Genomic DNA, 27,122 nt, shown 5'->3' with positions numbered 1-27,122 from the left:
CATCCATTTGCGCTGAAGAAAAAGAACGATGGCTTGCACTTGTCGCACCGGCGTCCATCAATTGTTTCCTTGCAAGGGCACTGGCCGTCATTAGCGCACTGCGGGCTAGTTGATCCAGTCTGATCGCAGTTACAGAGGACACAACCGTCAGTGTTTCCAAACCCGTAGAAATTGGAGACACATGCAGTGCAATGCCTGTCATTCAGCATTCCATTCGTATTATTCTGTCCAAACATGGCGACGTTCTGACGACAGTCACACTGGCCAGTCTGTTTGTTACAGTCACCATTTTTAGATCCACCGGCATCGCAGGAACATGCTGAAGGTAAGAGATTAAGAAGTAATTATTGATAGCAAGTGTGTTCTCTACTGCTGTCCTGATAGTGGCGGAGCATACTGCAGGAATCAGCCTCATGCATTGGTGCAAGGTACAATAGTAATGGATGGCTTGGCGATTGTAAACCAAGGATTTTGATGGTAGCAAGTTTTAACGACTCAATGGGTATAGGTGTAAAACCACTATACACCATGATATCAACAAGGATGGTTACCAATATATCTGTCTGAGGCCATATATACATAAAGGATAATAAACGAGTTACCAGTTATTATAAAATTTATGTCCCGAGTTAAAATATTTTCACTTGTCACAAGCTTTTGTAAGTGAAAATTATTTCACGAGGGATATAAATTTGATAATAACTGGTACCGAGTTGGCTATTCTATTTATTACCCCAGCTATTTGGGGGGCTTTAAAAGCCAGTATATTGAAACGACGTAAACTACTTTACTGTTCTTGCTTTAACTTTGTATTTTATTCACAGTTCACAGATAATTTTCAAAATACAAGGTTCTATGTATTCTGTAAAAGAAAATCTATAATGAATTGCATTAAACTACCATTTTATTACAACTTTAACACTGAAACTGCGTGATGTCATTGTATGTGCTTTGCCGAATCGTGATGACATCATATTTAGTACCGACAAGGTGACTGGTTTGTTGGCATCAAATCGTCCAATAGTAGTGTACGTTAAACCAATGCATGATAATTTCTCAGTGAAAAATTATGATTTTTATTTTCCCTGTTATGAGTGCCTGCTGGGGTAATAAATTGATTTATTCTATAACTTACCCATGATATCCATTTCATAAACCCATGTATTAATTTACTTTATTAACCCGGTTAATAATGGTATGCAAATTTACTCTCTAGGTAATGTGTTGCTGTGGATGGGTCATTTGCTTACAAGCCAACAAGACCCGTGTACCTGAGCATAACATTTTCAAATATTTGTTTAAAATGCGTGACGTCAAACTAATCTGTGCTAATCGTGATGACGTCATATTATCGATAGTGGTGACTTTAGTACTGTCATTTACTAAAAACATAATTAGAATGTTATTTTAGAAGTGTTATAGGATAATTAGAATTCGCTACTCGTGTTTTCTAATATGTAAAATATCAACCTCGTCTAGTTAATTGGTATTTATCTTGGCAAAGCCAAAACAAATATCAATTAACATAGACTGGGTTAATATTTTTCATATTAAAAAATACTCGTCATATCAGACTATCTTATTCAAGACCAGCTGGGGGATGTCGGGTATCATCTTCTAGCATTAGTATTGGTTTAATATCATGACTGAACTTGAAAAATATCAAATTAAGTTTTTTGGTGTCACTTTTTTCATAATATGTGTACAATTAAGCTCCTCAAAACTGGACCCTCTAAAAACCTGAAAGTTCTCCCTTTAACATCAGAACAGAACATACCCTCTCTAAACTAGACTTTCTTCTTAGTCCCTTGAGTCTCCGGTTTAGAGGGGTTTCACTGTATTTTACACACAGTACCTGGCCTGGTGCTTATAAAACTTTTTAGAGTCTATAGACTCGAGACTCTAATAAGAGCCTGAGACAGTAACGTCATGGCAACGCCATACAAATTGTATGTGTGCCACATCATTTGAGATTGAGTCTGGACTCTAAATGTTTTATAAGCATGGGCCCGGATGACGATTTGATCATTTGATCACAGTGACCAGTGAAATAGCAAAACATATCTCGTTTTTAAATTGGAAAGTACTTACAGTGTATATGCATTTTGTGTGTGACGTAGATAACAGATATAGCCAAACAAAATTGAAAATAATTGCTTAAAAATTAAAAATAAACCCACCACAGCAAGTTTAGGAGTAAAAATCAGGTTATGATCACATGTTTTTGTAGAATATTAGCAGAATTGTTAGACCAAGAATAAAGTTGAATGGCTTGATTTATTTCTGTTTAACAATCTAGCACACACTCTGAAAATGACAGAACATAAACATCAAGACTGAACTCACACCATTAAAATGCTAATGTAATAATAATAAGAAATCAAATACGGGCCTTGGTGGCATAGTTGTTAAGCTTTGAAACGTATGGCCGGAAGGTACTGGCTTTGCATGTCAGTACCGTCTCCCACCTAATGACTTAATGACTTAGTGGGAAGGTGTAAAGCCACTACACCCATAAGCATACGGGATGGGGGGGGGGGGGGGCGGGGTGCTGGAGCAAAACCTCCGGACAAAAGAGCTATTGAGGCAAAATGTGCCAACCTTTTTACCAGGTATTGCCATCATTCTACCATCAAAATTTGTCATAATCCAAGTAAAAATGCGAAGTGATTCATTTACAACCATATATATAATAATATATAATAATATATATATAAATAGCTGTTTGACAGTAATGCTAATATGAATACATTTTTTAAATTGTTATGCAGATTCAGGCATTTTTGTTTAATTTGGGCAAAAGCCAGCCCCCCCCCCCCCCCCCCGCAAAAAAAATAAATATATAGGAGCCTGTACGGCGATGACTATGACGACTTCTCTCTCACTAACCACTAACCCACTGTCCTGCATGGACAGACAACTCAGCTAGATATAGCTGACGTGTGTGACCTGGACAGCATGCTTGAACCGTATCTGGATATAAGCATGAAGATAAATTGCTGTTATAATTATGAACCCTAATTTGGTTGCTCAGATGGGAAGAAAAGGAAGGACATGTTTTATTTAACGACACACTCAACACATTTTATTTAAGGTTATATGGCGTCGGACATATGGTTAAGGACCACACAGATATTGAGAGCAAACCTGCTGTCGCCACTTCATGGGCTACTCTTTTCGATTAGCAGCAAGGGATCTTTTATATGCACCATCCCACAGACAGGATAGTACATACCACGTCCTTTGTTACACCAGTTGTGGAGCACTGGCTGGAACGAGAAATAGCCCAATGGGTCCACCGACGGAGATCGATCCCAGGCTCATATGGGAGATCATTAAAACTACAAGAGCTACAGCAAGCAAAACTCAATGTGTTACGTATAATTAAATTTTTCATAATAATAGTAAAATGAACTACTGTATTTCCTCTATAATTACTTTCACATTTCAATTCAATTATTTTTCACATACACCTTAGACTTGAGCGTTGACACATTAATAGCTGACTTTAAAAAAGAAAAGGAAAAAGTACGGTTAATAGGGTGGTCGAAATTTTAATTCACAATCTTTTTTTATATTTCCCTGTGGTCGTACATGTATTTTTAGAAGTATTTTGGCACTGACGTGCAATAGAAAAATTCACGTTAAATTTTTGGAGGAAATATGGTAATTATGGTATTACATGTATATATACACACGCACAATGTAAAAAAAATTAACAATGGATTCTTGTAAAATACCATTTATTATCAAAATTTGTCCAGCAAAAGCGAACTTGTGAGTATATATAGATTACAAAAGTATACATGGACGTCACTACCATTACCCACCATCTTTATGAGCTATATTAGTTACAAGCAAATGTACTTAGTCCTCTCAAAACATCGTGAGGTGTTTCTGTCTTAAACTTAATTTCTTACTTCAAGTATTTTTTTAACATAGTAAAATTTATTTCCAAGTCTTTAAGCATTTTTCCATTAGTAGCTAGGGATCTTTTATATGCACCATCCCACAGACAGGATAGCACATACCACGGCCTTTGATATACCAGTCGTGGTGCACTGGCTGGAATGAGAATAAAGCATTTACAAATTCATCCAGTGTGTACACTGCTAGCAAAATATTCAAATCTTATTCAGAGTAAAGTAAAGTTTGTTTTGTTTAACGACACCACTAGAGCACACTGATATATTAATTATTGGCTATTGGATGTCAAACATTTGGTAATTCTGACTCATGGTCAACAGAGGAAACCAGATACATTTTCTTAATGCAGCAAGGGATCTTTTATATGCACTTTCCTCAGACAGGAAAGCACATACCAGAGCCTTTGACCATTTGTGGTGCAATGGTTGGAACGAGAAAAAAAACCAATCAGTTGAACGGATCTACCGAGGTGGTTCGATCCTGAGACGCAAGCACCTCAAACGAACGCTCAACCGACTGAGCTAAATCCTGCCCATGGTCTCATCAAGACAGTTTTGAGATTCTGTGGACTTTGGAACAAATGATGCACATAAATGAATGTTCTGAACAGGAAACTGCAAATGTCAACCAGCTGCAGTTACGTTACAGTAAAACAGGCCCATAAGAACGATATCTGAAGTTGGCTACAATACCTCTAGTGGATCGAAGACACAATCCAGATTTTTAAAATCTTTATTATATAAAAACTTACATTTTAGTCCACAAGTGGGGACCTGTGACCCATGCCCCCCCCCCCCCCCCCCCCCCCGATCTTGGTTTCTATGCATGGGCCTGTACAATACAATGTTTCGAGAGAACTAAGTAAATTTAATTTTTAAAGACTAGTTTCACCATTACCTTAGACGTAACATCTCAAATTTAAACATTACACCATATACATTGATTTTGCTCTAGTATTAAAGCATCTATGATTAAGTAGAGTATTTATTATATATGTTATGTACACATACATACTAGTTTTGTTGCAACTGCCCTGCATCACAACACCTACATGCCCAGTTTTATGTTGATTGTATTGTAGTTAATGGTAACACACAAATGTAACACATGTCAATGAGTAATAATAAGCTAAAATGTGATGATCTGATTTGTGCCTTTTAATATCTTTTGTGCATATGTGTGCAATGATAATGAATATTTTGTAAATATTTAAAGTTTTTTTGCTGCACCAACATGGTTTTTTTGCTGTTTTTTTTGTTTTTTGGGGGGGGGTTGTGGGGTGGGTGTGGGGTGTGTGGGAGTGGGTGAGATTTCAGTTAGTGGGACACACAAATGCTGCCGAGTTTTGGAATACACTTATATTACTGTGAACAGTGGATAAGGCGATTCACATTTTGACCATTAATGACATGTCAATACACATTTATGTAGATTAATAACATCATCATATCGAAGAATGGTCTGTCATAGGAAGGAGAATGATGTGCATGATATATTGCAAATAGTTAACTAATCTTTTTTTAAATACTCAAAATTGCACGTTTAAATTGAATTTTATCATTTTCATTTCATTTCAACTTATTTTCGTGCTTATATCCAATTAAGGTTCAAGCACACTGTCCTGGGCACACACCTCAGCTATCTGGGCTGTCTGTCCAGGATAGTTAGTTAGTTGTTAGTGGTTAGTGAGAGAGAAAAGGATGTAGAAGTCTTACACATACCCACTGAGTCCTTAAAACTCACTCTTGGTGGGAGCCGGTACCAGGCTGCGAACCCTGTACCTACCAGCCTTATGTCCGATGGCTTAACCACGACACCACCGAGGACGGTAACTTTTATCAAACTGGCTACATGTACATGTAGCTTGGTGGTGTAGCGGTTAAATCATCTCACTAACCTCGAACAACTAACCATTAACCCGCTATTTTAGACAACAGCCCAGATAGGTGAAATGTGTCCCAAGGACCTAGTGAGCATGCTTGAACCTCAACTGGATATTAAGCCTGGGATTTATTCAGGAATTTTGTGAGTCTGAACATGAGCACCTTCCCAAAAGAAAGTGCCTTGAAAAATCCTAATTTTTATACTAAAAAGTTGTGTGTGTATGTGTATGTGTGTATGTGTGTGTGTGTGTCTGTGTGTGTGTGTGTGTGTGTGTGTGTCTGCATGTGTGTGTGTGTGTTTGTTTGTGTGTATGTGTGTGTATGTGTGTATGTGTGTGTGTGTATAGAGAGAGGTTATTCCCAGAGTGTTTTTCGGTATCATCAATATCATATATTAGGAATAAAAATTGTATTATTGGTAATTACAATACAGCTTAGTTAACCATATTATCCACAATGTCATTGTTTATCCACATCTCCCAGAGCACAAACATCACTCTAGTAATAGTGTTTTATGAGTGTATGCCACCACAGCTGTACTAATTCTAATGAGCTCTGTCTGGTGCTATAGTTTTGATTTAGTAACCTAGTCTGTGAGTAGCAGTCCTCCTTTTGGCAATGCAAGAGGGATGAAATCTCCAGTAAGTGATATCCTTGGAAGTGGCTGTCCTGCTACAGACGAGGCACTAGATAGAGATTCATAGAATCAACCAACCACTATTTCGCCAAATGCCCATTCCACTCTGCATTGTGCAGATATATGGCCCTGACTATGTATAATGGTTTTGTCATTCAGATTTGCTATGTTGTCATAAAGCAATAAAACAAATGGTTTCTTTGTTATAAAAGAGATGAAATGACACACATACATGTACATATACTTCCACAATCTACCAATGATAAAATGTGCATTTAAAATACTGTATCTTAGATATATATTTCTACAAACATTTATACACGTACATGCATGCTAAAATTATGTATACATCAATTTACAATTACATGCAACTGATGGATATATAGAGAATACTAAATGAGTTCCCATGAGATACCATTTATATTACAATGAGTGTGTTTTCAATTTTCAATTACATGTAACTGATGGATATATAGAGAATACTAAATGAGTTCCCGTGAAATACCATTATATTACAATGAGTGTGTTTTCAATTTACAATTACATGTAACTGATGGATATATAGAGAATACTAAATGAGTTCCCGTGAGATACCATTTATATTACAATGAGTGTGTTTTCAATTGTACATCAAAAGCGAAAGTGAGTGATGTATAATCAGAAACATGAGTTGTTATACAAATGGTCTCTTTCAGGAACTGCACATCAATGAACAAAAATTGGACAGAATTGCTTTCACAACTGAATGAGGCATGGGAGATGGTGTCGCTTGACAAAATAATATCATTTAGCAAAATTACTTCATTTGGTGGTCACTTGATTTTGCTATTTATCAATGAAACTTCATATTCCTATACCACACATCTCTCAATGAAGTTTACACATACAACACTGAAAATATATTCAAGGCTAGATAAAAGTATTAAAATATATATTTTGTAAAATTATACAGTTAATATTCATTATAAGAATCGACAGCAAAGTATAAATTTTCCCCAATTATAAAAATATGAATCACAAGAACCATATGTTCATACTTATTTTGCATGAGATCTGTGCAGCGTCATACTTGTATGACAGTCGACCAATTGATTGGAAGTACATGTAGTGACCTCTCAAAAGACGTAAAATATCACACTGTTTATTTGCCACCGCAGTGTAATAAATTTGATTCTCCAATAATACCAACCTAAACAATTTTGTTCAGTGTAACTGTTTATGCCATAGTAACACATAAATGCAACAAATACAGCTATCAATCTGTTTACAATCAATGGACATTATTTTGTCAAAATAGTGAGTACCTCACAAAACATGCTACAATATATCATGGACATTTCTAATATTAATTAAGTATACATATCAAATACATCATTCTGTCTTGGCTTATACTACAACAACCTTTTTTAGAGTGAGTTAACTATGAAGATATAAAATATGTAAACTATAAAATTCAAAAGTTACTTTCCACTACTAAAGGAAATCTAAAAGTGACAAATTTTTAGCAGTGGAATTCCGAAGACACTCATTCTTATACTAAACTAAAGAACCATTGATTTCATCATATGAATCAAACCCCGCAAACGCTTCCCCATCATTTGTTAAATAATCAGATGCTGTCAGATTCTTTTTGGAAGAATTGGTCGCTGATCCATCATTTTTCTCAATAGTATTCTTGCAATGTTGGTCATCTTTGTTGCTTTGTTGTGACATTGGTGGTTTGGCACGTGGTGGTTTATCTGGTATTTTTTTAACAGGCACTGTTATCAGTGGAACAGTAATGACACTTTCTGACTTGAAGGTCTTAAACGTTGGCTGCCTGTCACCATAAGAAAGCATAGGTCTGTCAGAATCATTTCTCTGTGGTTTTGCATTTTGAAATTTGATGTGTTTTGAATTTAAGTCTTTTGGCTTGTTAATGTCATTTGGTTTGGCACGGTATTCAGCATCTGTAGTCAATGAGTCACGTCTTACCATATGATGACTATGTAGATCAACAGTGGCTACTGGTGACACAGAAGTCTCTGGGTCCGAAGAGAAGTAGAACACAGGAGCATCACGAACAGGATACCCGGAATCTTGGGAAGCTGTGGTATCACTGTCCAAATGGTCCTTGCCCCAAATCCAACTGAGGTGACGTTCATTGATATCTTTAGAATAAATTGGACTGTTCGGATTCAATACTCCAAAGTGTGCAAGTGACTGAATTTGTTTCAGACGTTGTCTTCTAGCCTTCTCTTCTCTGCTGTGCTTACCAAACACATCAGCTACTCTGACACCCAGGTTTGGTTTCCTGATGTTTGCATCACGACATAAAAATACTGCCAGCAAGCAGACGATAATGAACACCAAGCAGCCAAAAATCAGCCCCAAGTACAACCCAAGAAGACTTAGAGCAGAGTTTCCAGTGGCCATTTGTGTGGATGTTGTATTGCCCCTTGTGAAGGTAGATGAAAAAGTAGTGTTTTGAGGAACAGTAGTTTCCGGTGGAACAGTAGTGTTTGGTAGAACACTAGTTTCTGTTGAAACAGTGGTGTTTGGTGGAACAGTAGTTTCTGTTGAAACAGTAGTGGTAGGTGGAACAATAGTTTCAGTTGAAACAGTAGTGTTTGGTGGAACAGTAGTCTCAGTTGAAACAGTGGTGTTTGGTGGAACAATAGTTTCAGTTGAAACAGTAGTGTTTGGTGGAACAGTAGTCTCATGTAAATCAGTGGTGTTTGAGCTAGCTGTAGTAGACTGGACCGAATTTACTTGTCTGGTTGTGATGTCTGGGACTCCTCTCTTCATCTCACTGGATGTCGAGATTGTTTTGGTAGATTGTAAGCATGGTAGTTTGGGACAGCCTAGCAAACAAAGAAATGGAAAGCAGTTTCAAGGTACATTCTTTTCTGAGAGGACAGGGCCAGGCAAATGCTGAGGAAGGTGAACTAGTTCAGAAGATTTTGTTTGTGTTTTGTTCAATGGTATTTCTGAACTTAAAGCCTTTTAAAGGGTTTTTAATACTTCAGTGGTTAAACTTTGTGAATTAGACCCCTGATGGTAAAATGTTATGACTAAAATTAAAAAAGGGGTTAAAAACTGCTTTCCGTTTCCAAACCTGCTTCAGCGTTTTGCCTTACCTTGTCAGTTGCCAGCTACTGGCATATATTACAACAACACAGTTATTTAGTTTGTATTCCAATCACTAAGAATTGCAAGACACTATATTAAAATCATCATCAAATACATGTATATTCAAATATAAACCAATACTTAAGACTGTTCCAGAACTGATCAAATGAGGATACCATAAACACAAATGTCTGCATCTGGGTACTTGTAACGTGCATGTATCCAATTAGGGGTGGGATTTAGATCAGTTGGTTGAGTGCTCACCTAAGATGCTTGCATAGCAGGATCGAACCAGCTCGGTGGATCCATTCAACTGATTGGTTTTTTTTCTTGTTCCAACCAGTGCGAGGGCAGGCCGTAGCCCAGTGGTAAAGCATTCACTTGATGTGCTATTGGTCTGGGATTGATCCCCGTCGGTGGGCCCATTGGGCTATTTCTCGCTCCAGCCAGTGCACCACAACTAGTATATCAAAGGCCATGGTATGTGTTATCCTGTCTGTGGGATGGTGCCTACAAAAGATCCCTTGCTGCTAACTGAAAAGACTAGCCCATGAAGTAGTGACAGCAGGTTTCCTATATCAATATCTGTGTGGTCCTTAACCATATGTCCGATGCCATATAACCGTAAATAAAATGTGTTGAGTGCATTGTTAAATAAAACATTTCCTTCCTTCCAACCAGTGCACCACAACTGGCTGTGGTATGTGCTGTCCTGTCTGTGGGAAAGTGCATATAAAAGATCTCTTGCTGCTAATGGAAACATGTAGTGGGCTTCCTCTGATGATGACTACAAGTCAAAATTACCAAATGTTTGACATCCAATAGCCAATGATGAATAAATCAATGTGCTCTAGTGGTGTCGTTAAATAAAACAAACTTTAACAAACTGTGTATCCAATTACGTCTGCCCCAGGTTGGGTCCCTGGCTTTCAAGAGATCGAACTCCGGGGCGGACATGCTCGAAATCTCTGTGGTATATGAGTCCGGGGCAGACATGCTCAAAATCTCTGTGGTATATGAGTCCGGGGCGGACATGCTCGAAATCTCTGTGGTATATGAGTCTGGGGCGGACATGCTCGAAACCTCTGTGGTATATGAGCATGGTAAAAACTTACGCAATACAATCCAATTACGTTATAAGCAAATCCTCTGACATGACCAAGACATGTTTTCCCCTCACAATCTTAGGTGATTATGTCTAGAACAGCCTTATGGTATGGGCTCAAATAAAACGAAATATAGGCTAACAGCAATAATCACAATCAGTCTGTAAAAGAACTAAAATATATTTTACAGAAATTGTTCTGGAATGAAGATTGTAATTGTGATTACTTTTATTGAGCAAGTGTAACCAACATAACATATCGATAAATGACTGGTTTGACAGACTTGACTGTAACATTTATAATTTAATAAATAAAATATATTGAATGCATACACTATAATGTTATGTTTTATCAGAAACAGATGACTGGTGACAAAGATCACCAGTTATATATGGTAGTGTAGCAGATCCAGAATTGTCTTTTAGGCAGAGCCCAAACGCCATGTAATTGTTTTGTACTGGCATACTGTGAGGTCAGGATTTCTATAAAAATCTACAATATTTAATATACCGTAGTTCTTCATAAATGTGTGGGGTTTTTTAGTGCTTGATATCACTATATGAGTCTGCAACAAATTCGTTTCTAAATTACCAGTTATTACCAGTCCAATCCTGACAAAGTATCTTAAACTTCTGAAATGATTGCAGCCTAATCAAATATATGAAAAACATTACTGATATGAAAAACACCGTAAATTACCAGGAATGTTTTGGGGGTTTTCAAATTGTTTTGACACCCAATAAACGATGTATTTTTTGTGCTGGGGTGTCATTAAACATATATTCTTTTCTATTATTCACAGATCCCCTGCTTACAAGATCTCACACTCCCAGGGAAGAGTATGTGTTAAGATGGGAACAAAATAAAGTAAAAACCCGACAATTTGACGATGACATTGACATGTACTAAAGTTTTATAAAAATAAAGAGCTTGAAAGGTAGATCTCAAACATTAGCAGAATAGCAAAATGAAGTTGAAAAAGGGAATACAGGAATGGTTTCTACTTACGTTGACAGCCCGACGAGGTGAAGTTGAAGTAACCCGGATGACAGACGTCACAACGTCGCCCTGCCACTCCCGGTTTACACTGACACTGGCCGCCGTGCATCTGACACTTGGTGTCAGGAAGTGAACCCACTGAGTCGCAGTTGCAAGCTGAAAGACGAATCAAGTTTTATTATTTGAAAGCTAGAGAAGATTTCCGGACCTCACAGTGAAAAATAATTAGGGCAGTGATTAACTGCTCCCCTAACTTAGATTATGGGGAGCCATTTAGGAGATTACCGTACTGATACCATTATAAATTGACATGCAAAAAATTACTCTCCTTGAACTAGTCTCAGAGGAGTCATGGAAGCATAAGTGATAGTTTCCCTTGAATATTGAACTACCATGTAATGATCCATTCCTTGACATAGTGAGGGGGCTTGTATGTCTCAATCACAAAAGGAGTTTTGGCTTGGATATTCAAGCTGGGTTGGTCGATGGGTAGAGACTGGACTGATATGGACTAAGGATGAGGTAACCCAAACACAGAAAACTAGTGATACAACAGTTCAGCTTTTATGTTATATTAAAACATACAGCACGTAAACACATTATGTTGAATATTAATTCTGATATAGGTAATCAAAACTAAAGGTTAGTCCTACAGGACAGAGTCAAGGGGAGTTTTTAATATAAGCATTTAAAGATCATTAAATGAGATTGGTATATCTAACTGAAATCAAATCTTACAACAATCAACTCTGTTTCCTCCTATTCAGTGGATTTGACAAAAAGCCAATGCTATCACATGTCCTTGTGACCTTTTACTCTACCAATCAAAATGCATTCAGCATAAAGGTCAACTGAACATGAAATATCATTGGCTAATGTCAGATTTCATTACTGGGAAGAACCCGAAGTGAGGTATGCAATAGGATTTCAATCACACTGTGTTTACATGTTAGTTTTTCATCCCATTAAGTTAATGGACAACTCATGCTGAAAGGTCTAGAACTGTTAAACTATTAATACTAACCGGACTGCAATGACAAACTTATTCTTATGTTACAAATAAGAGAGAATCATTACCAACAAGTACATATATGTATATTGAAGGAAGGAATGAAATGTGTTATTTAACGATGCACTCAACACATTTTATTTACAGTTAAATTTGACATATTAACCAACATATGGTTAAGGACCACACAGATACCGAGAGAGGAAACCTTTGTTACACCAGTCGTGGTGCACTGGCGGGAACGAGAAATAGCCCAATGGGTCCACCGATGGGCATCGAGCGAGCGAATCATTTCCAACAGGTACATATATATATATATGTATATTGGACATATATTGGAATACATCACTGAAGACAGTTAGCTCTGATCCTTACATTAAATCTGTTTATTATTTATTTATTTTAACTTATTTTTGTGCTTATATCCAATTAAGGTTCAAGCACGCTGTCCTGGGCACACACCTCAGCTATCTGGGCTGTCTGTCCAGGACAGTGGATTCATTATTAGTTGGCTAGTCGTTAGTGAGAGAGGAGAGGGTGTAGTGGCCTTACACCTACCTATTGAGCCCTAAGAACTGGGTTGGAGCCGGTACCGGGCTGTGAACCCTGTACCTACTAGCCTGTAGTCCGATGGCTTAACTACTGCGCCACCAAGGCCAGTTATTAAATGTCAATGTACTCATCTCTCCTCCAATACATTTATAGTCCTTCCTATCCTCCATGAACAATATATTTTGTTTATAAGTTAAATTTAAGTTGCCATAAGAAGAACAGTAAAAGCGTTTTGGAAATAACAAAAAAAACCCACTATTTTTGTGTGCAATTTCAAAAACAACGTTCACTGATGGGAATGACAATAAATTACAAAGTATTATGCAGTGTTTCTGCCAGAAAGAAATGTTTGGGTATGTCGCTATGAAATTGAATATTTACAATGTGTGTGCTGAATGCAACTGCAGTCGATAGAGGGTATAAGGGGCCTCCTCCAAGAAAGAAAATGGGTTAGGTTCAGGGTTAGGGTTAAGAAAATGATACAGTAATGATAAGAGTCATTAATTTTGTCAACAGGTAAACTTAAAAATAATAAAATCTGCAAAATAAATTGGGTATGGCGCCATACCCATTTAACCCTCCATCAGAAACCCTGTTATGACATTCAGCAAATTTATATGCACATACACTTTCTGATACTGTAACAGAAAAATCAACCTCCACTGAGGGGATTCGAACCAGTGTCTACCAACTGAGTTAATAGGGAAATTCCCACTAGCTACTGCCAGTAGGAGCACTTTATACCAACACTGCTACATACTCCCCCTCAAGTGAAGCTACGTCCCGGAGCTGTGGACCACGGGCAGTTGAACTGTTACGTGTCCTGACTGGGTGATAATTGTATTCTTGTGTTAAGAACACGCCCAGTCCCTACATCGGCTCCAAATCCGAGGGGATTCGAACCACAGATTCTCAGTACAAAATCCAGTGCTCTACCAACTGAGCTAATAGGGAAATTCCCACTAGCTACTGTTACAATATTTTAATATTTTGTTTTTTTGTATTTAATTAAAATATGTATCTAATGTCATTAAAAGTACCTCGTCCCCCATTATAAAGTTCTGCAGCGACAGATTTCAGAAGACTTCCACACGGCTCCTGTTGTAAGGCTTCATCACGCATCAAAAGTGATGACATTTTCCGGATACAAGTGATGTATTTCTCAGTGAGAAGTGAAGTATCGCCTGTGCAAGTAATGTAAAAAAAAAAAAATGAAATAATTATTTACTGTAGACATTATTAATATAAACAAACATCTTTGTGCAATTTGTAGTACTTACTACGTACATGTCAAGCATTACAGAAGCAGGGGGTGGGCTGACAGATCGAGGGTGAAAAGTAAAGTTTCTAGGGGGTTCGGGGGCATGCTCCCCCATAAGATTTTGAAAACTAGATGTCCTGAAATGTAATTTCCTGCATTCTACAAGTAAAATTCATCTCCGCCTTAAGATTTACTAATGATAATATTTTTGATTCAGAATTATTGCCCCCCCCTGCCTGTATGTAGATGGTAATTACTTATTAAGTAGTCAAAAAAACAATTAATAACATATTTCCATTATAGTGCCAAAAGATGGACAGACTATAGAGTGTATGTGGTAACTTCATCTCCAATATTTTGCTGTACAACAACTAAAAGATTTGCAAAACAATCTTGTAATATTCACATCAATTGTAAAAATTACATGTAGAAAATAATGGCATATAAGATGGTTTTGTCCATCATTTCTCCAATCCTGATATCACAATTCACACTAAGATGTTACTATTAGTTTGTCTTAATGAAGCACTATGTAGTTACCAGATCAAAATTTAAAGTATTTTCAAACTTTTAAACAAACTGCTATCAAAAAGATGAAAATATTATTTCAGAAGTATTCTTAAGGAATTCTATTTCACCGTCAGTTATTGGTGAACTTGAGTTTCACTATCCTTGCAATCATCTTTTACCCATCATTATCCTTTTAGGTTATATTAGGTCAGGTCAGGTCAGGTCAGGTCAGGTCATAGGTTTTAACATGCACATTCAGAACAAGCTGTTGTAGCGCACACCTGTCATGGACGCAAGTGTTGACTTTCACCGGCTCCTCTGTTCAGGACAGGAAAGGGTTTTGGGTTAAATCCCAAAGTGTGCATTTATATGCTAAAATCTCAGAAATAATTTCTTGCCTGCTTGCTTATATTCTGCAAAAGATTTTCCCATGACATCATAACTGAGAGCAGGGATCAAGACAATGGAGTCTATACGTATGCTTTCTGTGTCACCGGGCTGTCCTTGAAGACTTAGCCTGAACTTGTAGCGACATCTGCGGTCAAGGTTCACGATTGCCTTACCTGACACAATCCCAGTGCTTAGACCTGTGGGTAAACAAGATGGAAATATATTTGTGTAAATAATGTCTTTTAAAAACAACTATTGCACACAAGGTCTCTCTATAATTATTGACTATAGTTATTTCAAACCTTTTTGAACTAATTTACGGTACCTGCACCTGCACAGTTACAGTATATATCATAAGTAGTAATCTGTTAATGTTAATTTAAGTGAATGGTTGATGGTTTGGCCATAACATCTAAGATATCATAATGGAATAGCCAATCAGATGTCTTTAAAAAAGATATTGACATCAGATATATAATGGTTGATGGTTTGGCCTTAACATCTAAGATATCATAATGGAATAGCCAATCAGATATATATTCATGTGATATAAATCTCACAGTGTTCTCCTAACTGTGTGCATAAGAAAATTAAATATAATGATTCAATATTATTGTTTTACTCACCAGGTAAATATATAAATTAAATATAATAATTCAGTAGTGTTTTACCTACCAGTAAATATATAAATTAAATATACAAATCCACATTATTCTTTTACTCACCAGGTAAACATATAAATTAAATTGTTTTACTTGTTTTACAGGTAAATAAATATATGAGTCCATATTATTGTTTCACTTACCTGGTAAATATATAAATTAAATTATTTTACTCACCAGGTAAATAAATAAATAAAATATACGAGTTCATATTATTGTTTTACTCACCAGGTAAATGTATAAATTAAATTATTTTACTCACCAGGTAAATAAATATATTAAATGTATGAATCCATATTATTGTTTTACTCACCTGGTGCAGGTAAATATATAAATTAAATTATTTTACTCACTAGGTAAATAAATTAATTAAATATACGAGTCCATATTATTGTTTTATTCATGAGGTAAATATATAAATAAAATTATTTTACTCACCAGGTAAATAAATAAATTAAATATGTGAGTCCATATTATTGTTTTATTCACCAGGTAAATATATAAATTAAATTATTTTACTCACCAGGTAAATAAATAAATTAAATATGTGAGTCCATACTATTGGTTTACTCATCAGGTAAATATATAAATTAAATTGTTTTACTCACCAGCTAAATATATATATTAAATATATGAGTCCATATTATTGGTTTACTCATCAGGTAAATATATAAATTAAATTGTTTTACTCACCAGCTACATATATAAATTAAATACATGAGCCCATATTATTGTTTTACTCACCAGCTAAATATATAAATTAAATACATGAGCCCATATTATTGTTTTACTCACCAGATAAATATATTAATTAAATTGTTTTACTCACCAGCTACATATATAAATTAAACATAATGATTCCATACTATTGTTTCACTCACCAGGTTGAAAAACAACAGGAATCGTGGACACTGCACTCAATGTGGTCTCAGGACAGGTTGACCCAACAGACTGGCCATTGTCGTCTACCAGGCCAGTGAGATCTGCTCCACTGTTGCCAACCACAGTGACTTCTAGCTGGTTAATAACCCGTTGAGTGGTACCAGACAGAGAGTACCGCACACCGACGTAGTGAGGCCTAAAATTCACATGCTAGTTTGTAAAATCTCCCAAAACAAACAACAACATCCACCCTGCTTTTTAAAACACTCATTACATGTATATTGACATCATTTGAGCACATTTATTTATTAATCATTGACTATTGTATGTCAAAAGGTTTTGGTAATTTTGAAACCTGTGCACTATGTTTTTCCATAAGAAGCAAAGGATATTTAATAAATGCACTTTCCAACAGATAGAACAGCACATACCACAGCCTTTGATATACCAGTTGTGGGACACTGGTTGGGACAGAAAAAAATACAATAAAAGAATCTACCGACTGATCTAGATCTTGCCACATAAAACAGAAATGCCTTGCAATATCATTAGTCTGGTGTTATATGTTACAGAATCGATCACCAACAATGGATTCGGAATTCATTATTGGTACATAAATTAAAAGGTTGTGGTCTGTTCTGTTCTTGCTATGGAAACACAAATGCATTTAAAATATCTCTTGCTGCTTTTTGGTAGAAGCAGCCTACATGTAGTTCTCTATCAATAGTTAAAGTACTCGGGAATATCCAAGTGTAAAAATAACCATTAAATATATGTTAAATACCACACCGTGAAACAGGCAAAGTTAAGAATGTGCTTGAGTCTCATTAAACAAATGGTCCGTCCATTTAAAAAAAAAAACCCAGCTATAATTTAGAATGTGCTGGGGTGTCATTAAACAAGTATTACTTCCATTTGTTTAAATGTCTGTAACAGATTAGCATGAATTGTGATGTGGAAATTACAACATAGCCACATACCAAATGACATAAAGCTGTTGGTTTCGGCCATCAGTAAACTGGAAGTCGACAGCAGAGGTAGCGGCAGGTGGACACACGGCAAACACATTCCCGTCAAACGGCTGTCCAGCCATCCACAGATCAGCAGAGACTGGACAGCTTCCGGTATCCGGCTGTAGAAGCAGCTTGTCGAGAGCCGGAATGTAGAAGTTTTCCTCCACCCGATGGCACTTTGGTCCTGCCACATGGTCTCTGCACGTGCACGTGCCGTATCTATTCTCACAGACGGCTGTCTTCGATCCTCCCGGGTCACAACCGCATGCAGTGCATTCCTAAAACACAACCATTCAGGGCTAGCTCTGGGTCAGCAGAAAATTTCGCCAAATTATCTATTAAACTTCAAAAACTGCAGATACTCAGTTATTTTCTTACAAAATATCAATTATTTCCTGAAATTATTTTGCCAAATTATCTATTAAACTTCAAAAACTGCAGATACTCAGTTATTTTCTTACAAAATATCAATTATTTCCTGAAATTATTTCGCCAAATTATCTATCAAATTAAAAAACTGCAGATACTCAGTTATTTTCTTACAAAATATCAATTATTTCCTGAAATTATTTCGCCAAATTATCTATTAAACTTCAAAAACTGCAGATACTCAGTTATTTTCTTACAAAATATCAATTATTTCCTGAAATTATTTTGCCAAATTATCTATTAAACTTCAAAAACTGCAGATACTCAGTTATTTTCTTACAAAATATCAATTATTTCCTGAAATTATTTCGCCAAATTATCTATCAAATTAAAAAACTGCAGATACTCAGTTATTTTCTTACAAAATATCAATTATTTCCTGAAATTATTTCGCCAAATTATCTATTAAACTTCAAAAACTGCAGATACTCAGTTATTTTCTTACAAAATATCAATTATTTCCTGAAATTATTTTGCCAAATTATCTATCAAATTAAAAAACTGCAGATACTCCGTTATTTTCTTACAAAATATCAATTATTTCCTGAAATTATTTCGCCAAATTAAAATAAAATTCGCCAATTGTTTGTGAAATTCGCACTTGGAATGAATGAATGAATGAATGTTTAACGACACCCCAGCACGAAAAATACATCGGCCACTGGGTGTCAAACTATGGTAATGCAAAAAAATAACGTGATGATCAACATCAATATAAAAATTCAAGATTTAAATAAAAACAGTGTAAAGAACTGTGCAAAAATACAAATATCACAGACAGATACTGACTTTTACTCAAAATTTCAATTTTGTGCTGTATTGGCCATTCTCAAAGAGAATGTTACACCCCTGCACCACGGTGAGGTTACAGCACGCGCAGGGGCGAACTTGGCGAGTGTCAGAGCTGTCCCTGCCATTGATATGGCTTTTCAACACTCTGTGTCACTCCTAGATTACGTGCAATAACAGGGAGAGGGTCATCAAAAAATAAACAATAAAACAAAACCGGAGGACAGTAATGTAGTCACTTTGGACTAGACAAATGGGGAAATTTTTCATAAGCCAGGTGGATCTGCATCAGGTAGAGATGTCTATTTTGAAAAACGAAAAGAAAATTTCCTTGAACAGGAGGGGGTTTTGACCCTTAAAACCCTCTCCCTGCACACACACCTGCCTTCCCTCACCCTCTGCTCTAGTTACAATCATGGTACTAATAATTAACTATTATTTATTAAAACAAAACATTTTCACAAAACATTTACAACAATTTCCTCCATAAAAAAAAAAAAATCTTGTGTCATTGCTCCATTACCCTTCTGGATATATATAGCCAGTTCTGAAACTACAAGCTTTAATCTAACAACAAAGCAGTTATTTTAGTAGTATATACCGCATCTGGTCTTCCTGTTGGAAACAAATAGTAACCATCTTTACATGTGTCACAGTGTTTTCCAGTAGTGGACGTTTTACACGGACACTGTCCATCTGTCTGTCGGCATACGTTACTCTTCCCCGTGGTTCCATCCACATTGCACTTGCAGGCTGCAACATAAATTGTATTTTATCAATGCAAGTTCCTTTGAAGATCCTGTTGAGGACCTTACATCTAGAATATGTAGGTGAACGTGCTCCCACTTGGGGAAGGGGTGGGACCGGGACATATTCATATTTTCATTATTACCAAATACATGTAGCTTTTTTGGGTGGTGTTTTGTTTTGGGGTTTTGGAGTGGGTTTTTTACATAGATATCAACTAATATTGTGAATTACATGTTGGAAATACATGGTGAAAAGCTTTCAGGCAAACAAATTTTTCTTAAACATCTCAGGTTTTTTTCTTCAGAATACGAAGATTTTCTTCAGTACTTCATATGCTAGAATCGGCATTCCCTTGCGTTTCTTTATTTAATTCAAATTACAGTTCACACACACGATCCTGGGTACACACTTCAGTTATCTGGGCTGCCTGTGCAGGGCAGTGAGTTAATGTTTAGTTGTTGGTGGTCAGTGAGATAGATGTAAGTATAATGCCCTTACACCTTCACATCAAGGAGTGAAATCTCACTTTGGGTTGGTGTTGGTACCAGGATGCGAACCCAGTACCTACCAGCCTTCTGTCAGATGGTTTAACCATATCATTAAAGCTGGTTTTGAATTTTTTTATATATATATCTCAAGACCTGCTGTTTAGTAATGAAAGATCTCGAGAGTTCCCTGTGAGGTTGTCTGCTTCGGGGAACGTTTTGGCTGAAATAGGGCCTACTGTTTTTCAAGAGTACAAGACAAGCATTTTCAGGAAATCTCCAGTTAGATTTTAGCTATTCTAATTGTGTGTTTTGTTTAATGACACCACTAGAGCACACTGATTAATTAATCATCGGCTTTTGGATGTCAAACATTCGGTAATTCTAACACGTAGTCATCAGAGGAAACCCGCTACATTTTTCCTAATGCAGCATAGTACCAGTCATAGTGCACTGGCTGGAACGAGAGATAACCCAATGGGCCCACCGACGGGGATCGATCCCAGTCAGCAATTCTAATACCGTTGCTTGATTATTATTTTTTAGATTTCCTAAATAAAGACATTTTATTACAAACATATGCAAAAAGGATTCTTACCTGAGCAGTTGCCGTTGGCCACCAATCCGTAAAATCCATCGAAGCATGCGTCACACCGTCGACTGGTGGCATTTGGTTTGCAGTTGCACTGACCCAGGGGCTTCAGAGAGTTCCCAACTTCTTGCTGACATTTACCATCATCTGTAATGCCTTGTGGCTCACAGTCGCAACCTGTAAAATATTAAATTAAAAATTATATTTAATTTTAGCAAACTGCTCTGTATGATTCTCATCAGATCTCACTTATCTTGTCAATGATATAGATCTGATGTGCAATAAAGTTAAAGTTTGGTTTGTTTAAAGACAAAGGTTTTATTTCTAAAATCTGACTTGACACCCATGGCTTTGACTGGGAATTTTAACGTTGTTTTACAAAATTTAGGGAATTTTCAGTTTCATTTAAAAAACATCTTGGTAAGCCTTGTTAGAATCGAAAACACTAATACTATACATATATTTGTATTTATTCAAATTAATATCTAGTCTCATGTATTGTTTTCAAAATATGCCTTTACAAAATAATTAAAAAATGAGAATTATTTACATTGATTGGAAATGTTTTACTCCAAATTTGGGAATAAAAAATGACATGGCTTTTGAGTAATGGTGGGGAATGGTGCCGATTATCGGAGTCTAGAAACATAGGTGATAAAACCCTGAATGACACCAGTAGATGACATTGATGATTACTCATTAGCTATTGGATGTCGGACATTTAGAGGAAACCCACTACATTTTTCATTAGCAGCAAGGGATCTTTTACATGCACTCTCCTACAGACAGGACAGGACACACCACAACCTTTGCTATACCAATCGTGGGACACTAGTTAGGGTGTGTTCGATTATACAACCCAGTGCAAGTGCCTCAGTCAAGTGGTCTGCTTGAGCTAGGTTCCCCACACACACGGATATGAAATAAGATACCGTAATTTAATTTGTATTCATGATAATTTTTGTTGTGAACAGCCATTGGATGCCTCAAGTGGTATTGTGATTGGTTTAATTAATTTAATAAAAGGTTGTCAAGATACAGGATAATACCCACCTTCTTTGGATTTCATTTTAATTTATATTCGTGCTTATATCAAATTTAGATGCACAGACACTGCCATGGGAACACAACTCATCTACATGTACTTTGGCCATTTGGCCACATCAGGGTTAAAGGGACATTCCTGAGTTTGCTGCGATTTTAAAGATGTTATCGACTAACAGAGACTTTTTAGCAATTGTAATTACATATCAAATGTATTTTTCTGCATAAAATATTAGTGGCTGTATATTAAACGTGTTTCTGATTGTTCTAATATTTGTACTAGGTTCCTAAAATATTTGTTTTCGTACGTACGAAATTATTTGAAGACAAAATCCAGTTTGGGCTTCTTACAAATATTAAGACGACCAGAAACACATTGAATATACAGATACTGATATTCTAAACAAACAAGAAAATATATTTAATATGTAAGTTTAATCGTAGAAATATTTTATTAGTCGGGAAAATCTTATAATGCAGCAAACTCAGGAATGTCCCTTTAATGGTTAGTGATTAGTTAAAGAGAAGGTCGATGTAGTGACCTTACACAAGTCCACTTACTGATAGCCATTAAATATTCACTCTGGATTTGAACCTAGTATCTACCAGAAGATGTAACCACTGGATTTGACGGAGTGGACAGTAAGATACCATTTCAGTCATGAGTGCCTAATGCAACTAAACTTACCAGTAACCTAGGGCTTCTAGATTATGGTAGCCCCACTTCCATGGCTAGTGATATTCAATGTTGGGCTAGTAAATAACTACTATTGCCATGCTCCCCATTTTTCTTAATGCAGCAAGGGATCTTGTATATGCATTTTGACTAGTTGTGGTGCACTGGTTGGAATGAGAAAAAAAACCAATCAGTTGAATTGATCCATCGAGTTTGTCCGTTCCTGAGACGCAAGCACCTCAAATGAGCACTCAACCGACTGAGCTAAATCTCACCCCCCCCCAAATAGAGAAGAAACCCGCAACATTGTTCCATTATAGTAGCAAGGGATCTTTTATATTCACTATCCTTATATTTGTGGAAGAGCCATCAAATCGGTAACTTACTGATACAGATTTCTGGGTCACTGAGCGGCAGAGACGTGTTGCGGTAGAAGGTTTCCAGACACAGCTCACAGTGGTACCCAGTGGTGTTGTTGGTACAGCTGTCACACACACCGCGTCCGTAGGTTGCATTGTACGTGCAGCTGTCAGCATGGTCATTACACTGGCATTCTGTTGAGAACAATGACAGCCATTATTAATTATCTATGTGTAATAGTAAAACATACCCACAAAATGTCAGTATCTGGGATGTGGTTTTATTATTAAATTTTGTACTTGGTGCTCAGCATGTGCATGGTGCGATATTTATATTTGCAATAGTGAGCTAAGTTCAGGAAATATTTATTTATTTATATACATGTGTATATATCTTTTTAATATTTGGGGGGTTTGGGTTTTTAAAATTTGTTTCCTTTTTTTTCTTTCTTTTTTTGTTGGTTTGTTATTGTTTGATTGGGTTTTTTTGTTGTTTTGTTTTGTTTTGTTTTGTTTTGTTGGGTTTGTTTTGTTTTGTTTTGGGTGTTTTTTTGTTTTTTTTTGGGGGGGGGGGGGTTGTGGGGTTTTTTCTTTTCTTTTTGTTAGTCCGAATCTAGTGTCTAATAGCCCTGATTTGTTTATGTTATACCAGTTCGTATAACATATAAACAGATTTAGGCTTTTGAGGACACTCAAATTAGTCAGAATAGGACATTAAAAAAATTAAAAGATTAATCTTAATGTGTGACATGCTTTATGTTTTGTTAAAGGCACCAATTTACATATTACTTACGACTTCTTGCTTCAGTTATCACTTTTGTAATATTTTATCCCAAATAGAAATGGGTCGCATTTCAGGAACATTCAAGACATTTACAGCCACTCAAAATATAATAATTAGAACAAATAATTTAACCTTATTCTTTATGGGGTTCGATCCTATACTACTAAAGCACTTCAGGCTAGCGCTCTACCTACTGAGCTAAACCCTAGATTAGTCAGTGTAGTGATATTACAAGTTCTCTATCAGCTGTTAAACGATGGGAGGTAGTGTCGGGTTGCGAATACAGGGCCGTAGGAAAAAATTATAGAAACTTAAATTTGTTTATCTCCTTAACCATTTAAGGAGTTTTAGACTATTAACTACTCAGTTCTCTCCCCCCCAAATTTTTAAAAAAATAAATAAATAAAAAATAAATAAATAAATAAAATAAATAAATAAAATCCTAACTACGGCCCTGGAATACCTACCAGCTTTGAGGCCGATTGCTTTCTCAGGGCCGTAGCTAGCAGGGGGGCAAGGGGGGCAGTTGCCCCCCCCCCTCCAGATTTTTTTCTTCGGAAAACATTATATAGAAACTTAAAGAAAAGGAGTTTTAGACTGTTAACTGCTCAGTTGCCCCCCCCCCCCAAACAAAACATTCTAGCTACAGCCCTGTTTCTAGTAACTACCACATACACAACAAAGACCACAAACAACTTTCTTATCCATGTACAAGCATTTCTGAACAAAGATCTATTTGTACTAGGACCAGCAGGGCCGTAGCTAGGAAGTTGTTTGTTTGTTTTTGTTGGGGGGGGAGGGAGATGAATTCTTGGAACGAACAAGCATGGAAGGCACAAGACATTAGGGGGTCTGAGGAAAAAGACCATTCCCCCCCCCCCCCCCCCAGGAAATTTTGAAATCTAAAGTCTGTGTAAAACCGTTTTTCAGCCATTTCAGAGAGGTTACATACTTAAAACATCAATATCAAAACCAGTCAAACATTTTTGTTCGAAGGGGGTTGACAACTGCACCCTTCCCCCCTCCCCACTAGCTACGGACCTGACCAGGAACTCCTAATTGCTTGAATCTATCAACCAGGAACTGCCTCTGGCAATAATCAGTGACTGTGTTCGGGACAACCATTACACAAGATAAGAAAAATCATCACTTGCTGCAGCGTTCAGGCAGAATTAATTCATATTTCTTTGACACCCAATAGCCGATGTAATTTTTCGTGCTGGGGTGTCGTTAAACATTCATTCATTCATTATTTTATTATTTTATTATTTTAAAATTTTCATAAGACAGCTGGGTGCTAGTTCAGCTGTAGATATGGTATGGTATGGTATAGGGATTAACGTGCACATTCAGAACAACCTGTTTTAGCGCACGCCTGTCATGGGCACAGGTGTCGGCCTCGGCAGGCCCCTCCGTCCAGGGCAGGAAAGGGTTGGGGTAGGTGTGAGAATGGACCGCCTGCACTTGCAGGTGCAAGAGAGAACAAGCAGCCCGACTGGGGTCGGTAGCAGATGGAGGGTTGATTTGGGTGCTATGGAATTTGGAATGTCCCGTAGGATTGAGGGGAAAAGGTGCGCAGTTTGAATGAAGGAAATTTGGCACATTTTTTATCGATCCACTGAATGGAAAAAGGGGGAACTTATATGTCAGCTGTAAGGCATTTTAAAGGTTCATAATCGCGTGCGCGTGGTGTGGCTAATAAAAAAATTTTTTTTTTAAAAATCCAAATACATTAGTTTCAATAAGAGCGTCTAGACACGGTCTTCTGTTTAGCGCTACGAGATGAGGCATATACCCCATGTGTAGCAACAAAAATGTCAGTCTTCTGTAAAGAATTCCATCACATTTTGTTAAAAACACTCGATATTGTTGGCACGTTTTAATTTTAGTCAAAAGTTTCCGTTACAATACCGTAACTAGCACTGCATCTAGTCTGAATGAGCTAACGTCACGCTAATTTGTAAGATAAGTGCTGAATATGATAGAACGTTTGGTATGTCAATAAAAATAAACGTATGTGCGTGCTGTGGGTAGTTATTTACCTCCAGGTACCTCCAAATAAAAACACCGGGGGTAATATATAAAATAAAATGTACTGTATATTATTAACCCAGGGGTTGTTGTTTTGGAGTACCCATACACAAAAGTACCTGTAGATTATAGTAAATAAATGAATGAAACAAAACAAAAAAGAAACAAAAGAAAAATGACAAAAATGGAAAAAAAAAAGAAAAAAAAAGTGATTAAATAAATAAATAATTAAATAAATGATTAATTAAATAAATAAATGATTAATTAATAGCATGTCTTACTAATGCATTCGTTGGCCTGCCCACGATGATAAGGAATGAAACTGCCTTGTCTCCACGGTCGGTTGTTGAAAAGCGGGAGACACTTCTCACAGTCTCTCCCGGCCGTGTTGTGAGAACACTGGCAGTGAAACTGTCGCTGGTCGTTCTCGAGACACACACCAGCATGTTGATTACAGAAACAACTATTTCGAAAAAAAGAAAACAAGAAGTAAATATATATTCCTAAATACATGTATGTATTCTGCTGGAAACCCCACTTGATTATTTCTGGATCAGCTCTTAATTTTATGAATCAAATAAAAAATAAAAACACCGTCCATCCACCAACTTCCATACACAATCAGTTCATTGATACCACTTACAATCATGAACATCTTACAAAATGTTAACGGTAAAGTATGAGGAAGTATCAAAAGATAAGACGAACTCTTGTTTGAATAGTCTCTCTCTCTCTCTCTCTCTCTCTCTCTCTCTCTCTCTCTCTCTCTCTCTCTCTCTCTCTCTCTCTCTCTGTGTGTGTGTGTGTGTCTCTGTGTGTGTGTCTGTGTATGTGTGTGCGTTTGTGTGTGTCTGTGAGTGTGTCTGTGTGTGCGTTTGTGTGTGTGTGTGTCTGTGTGTGTATGTGTATGTGTGTGCGTTTGTGTGTGTGTGTGTTTGTGTATGTGTGTGCGTTTGTGTGTGTGTGTGTGTGTGTTTGTGTATGTGTGTGCGTTTGTGTGTGTGTCTGTGTGGGTGTGTATGTCTGTGTGTGTGTGTCTGTGTGTGTGTATGTGTCTGTGTGTGTCTGTGTCTGTTTTTGTGTATGTGTGTGCGTTTGTGTGTGTCTCTGTGTGTGTGTATGTGTGTGTCTGTGTGTGTTTGTCTCTGTGTGTCTGTGTGTGTGTCTGTGTGTGTGTGTGTGTGTGTGTGTGTGTGGTTAGATTCAGATTCGAAGAAACCAGGGGGTGTGGAAGTCTTTGT

General features: G+C 36.8%; 1 protein-coding gene across 1 annotated transcript in view; it reads right to left on the bottom strand.

The window, feature by feature from the left end:
* The window catches only part of LOC121383386 (laminin subunit alpha-3-like), a 68,171-nt gene that overhangs the window by 30,047 nt on the left and 11,002 nt on the right, over positions 1–27,122 (bottom strand). Inside the window, exons 3-12 of the mRNA XM_041513388.1 lie at positions 26,163–26,344; positions 23,094–23,261; positions 20,994–21,164; positions 19,762–19,913; positions 17,910–18,220; positions 16,929–17,125; positions 15,394–15,582; positions 14,265–14,408; positions 11,673–11,819; positions 1–319 (exon numbers count right to left, since the gene is read on the bottom strand). The exon at positions 1–319 is cut by the window's left edge and continues 3 nt beyond it. Of these exons, the coding sequence (XP_041369322.1) occupies positions 1–319; positions 11,673–11,819; positions 14,265–14,408; positions 15,394–15,582; positions 16,929–17,125; positions 17,910–18,220; positions 19,762–19,913; positions 20,994–21,164; positions 23,094–23,261; positions 26,163–26,344 (1,980 nt within the window). The remainder of the gene's footprint in view (positions 320–11,672; positions 11,820–14,264; positions 14,409–15,393; positions 15,583–16,928; positions 17,126–17,909; positions 18,221–19,761; positions 19,914–20,993; positions 21,165–23,093; positions 23,262–26,162; positions 26,345–27,122) is intronic.

Source organism: Gigantopelta aegis, chromosome 10 (assembly GCF_016097555.1).
Source record: "Gigantopelta aegis isolate Gae_Host chromosome 10, Gae_host_genome, whole genome shotgun sequence".
Lineage (NCBI taxonomy): Eukaryota > Metazoa > Mollusca > Gastropoda > Neomphalida > Peltospiridae > Gigantopelta > Gigantopelta aegis.
The sequence above is the reverse complement of the archived record's forward strand: the minus strand, read 5'-3'. Positions and strand labels throughout refer to the sequence as shown.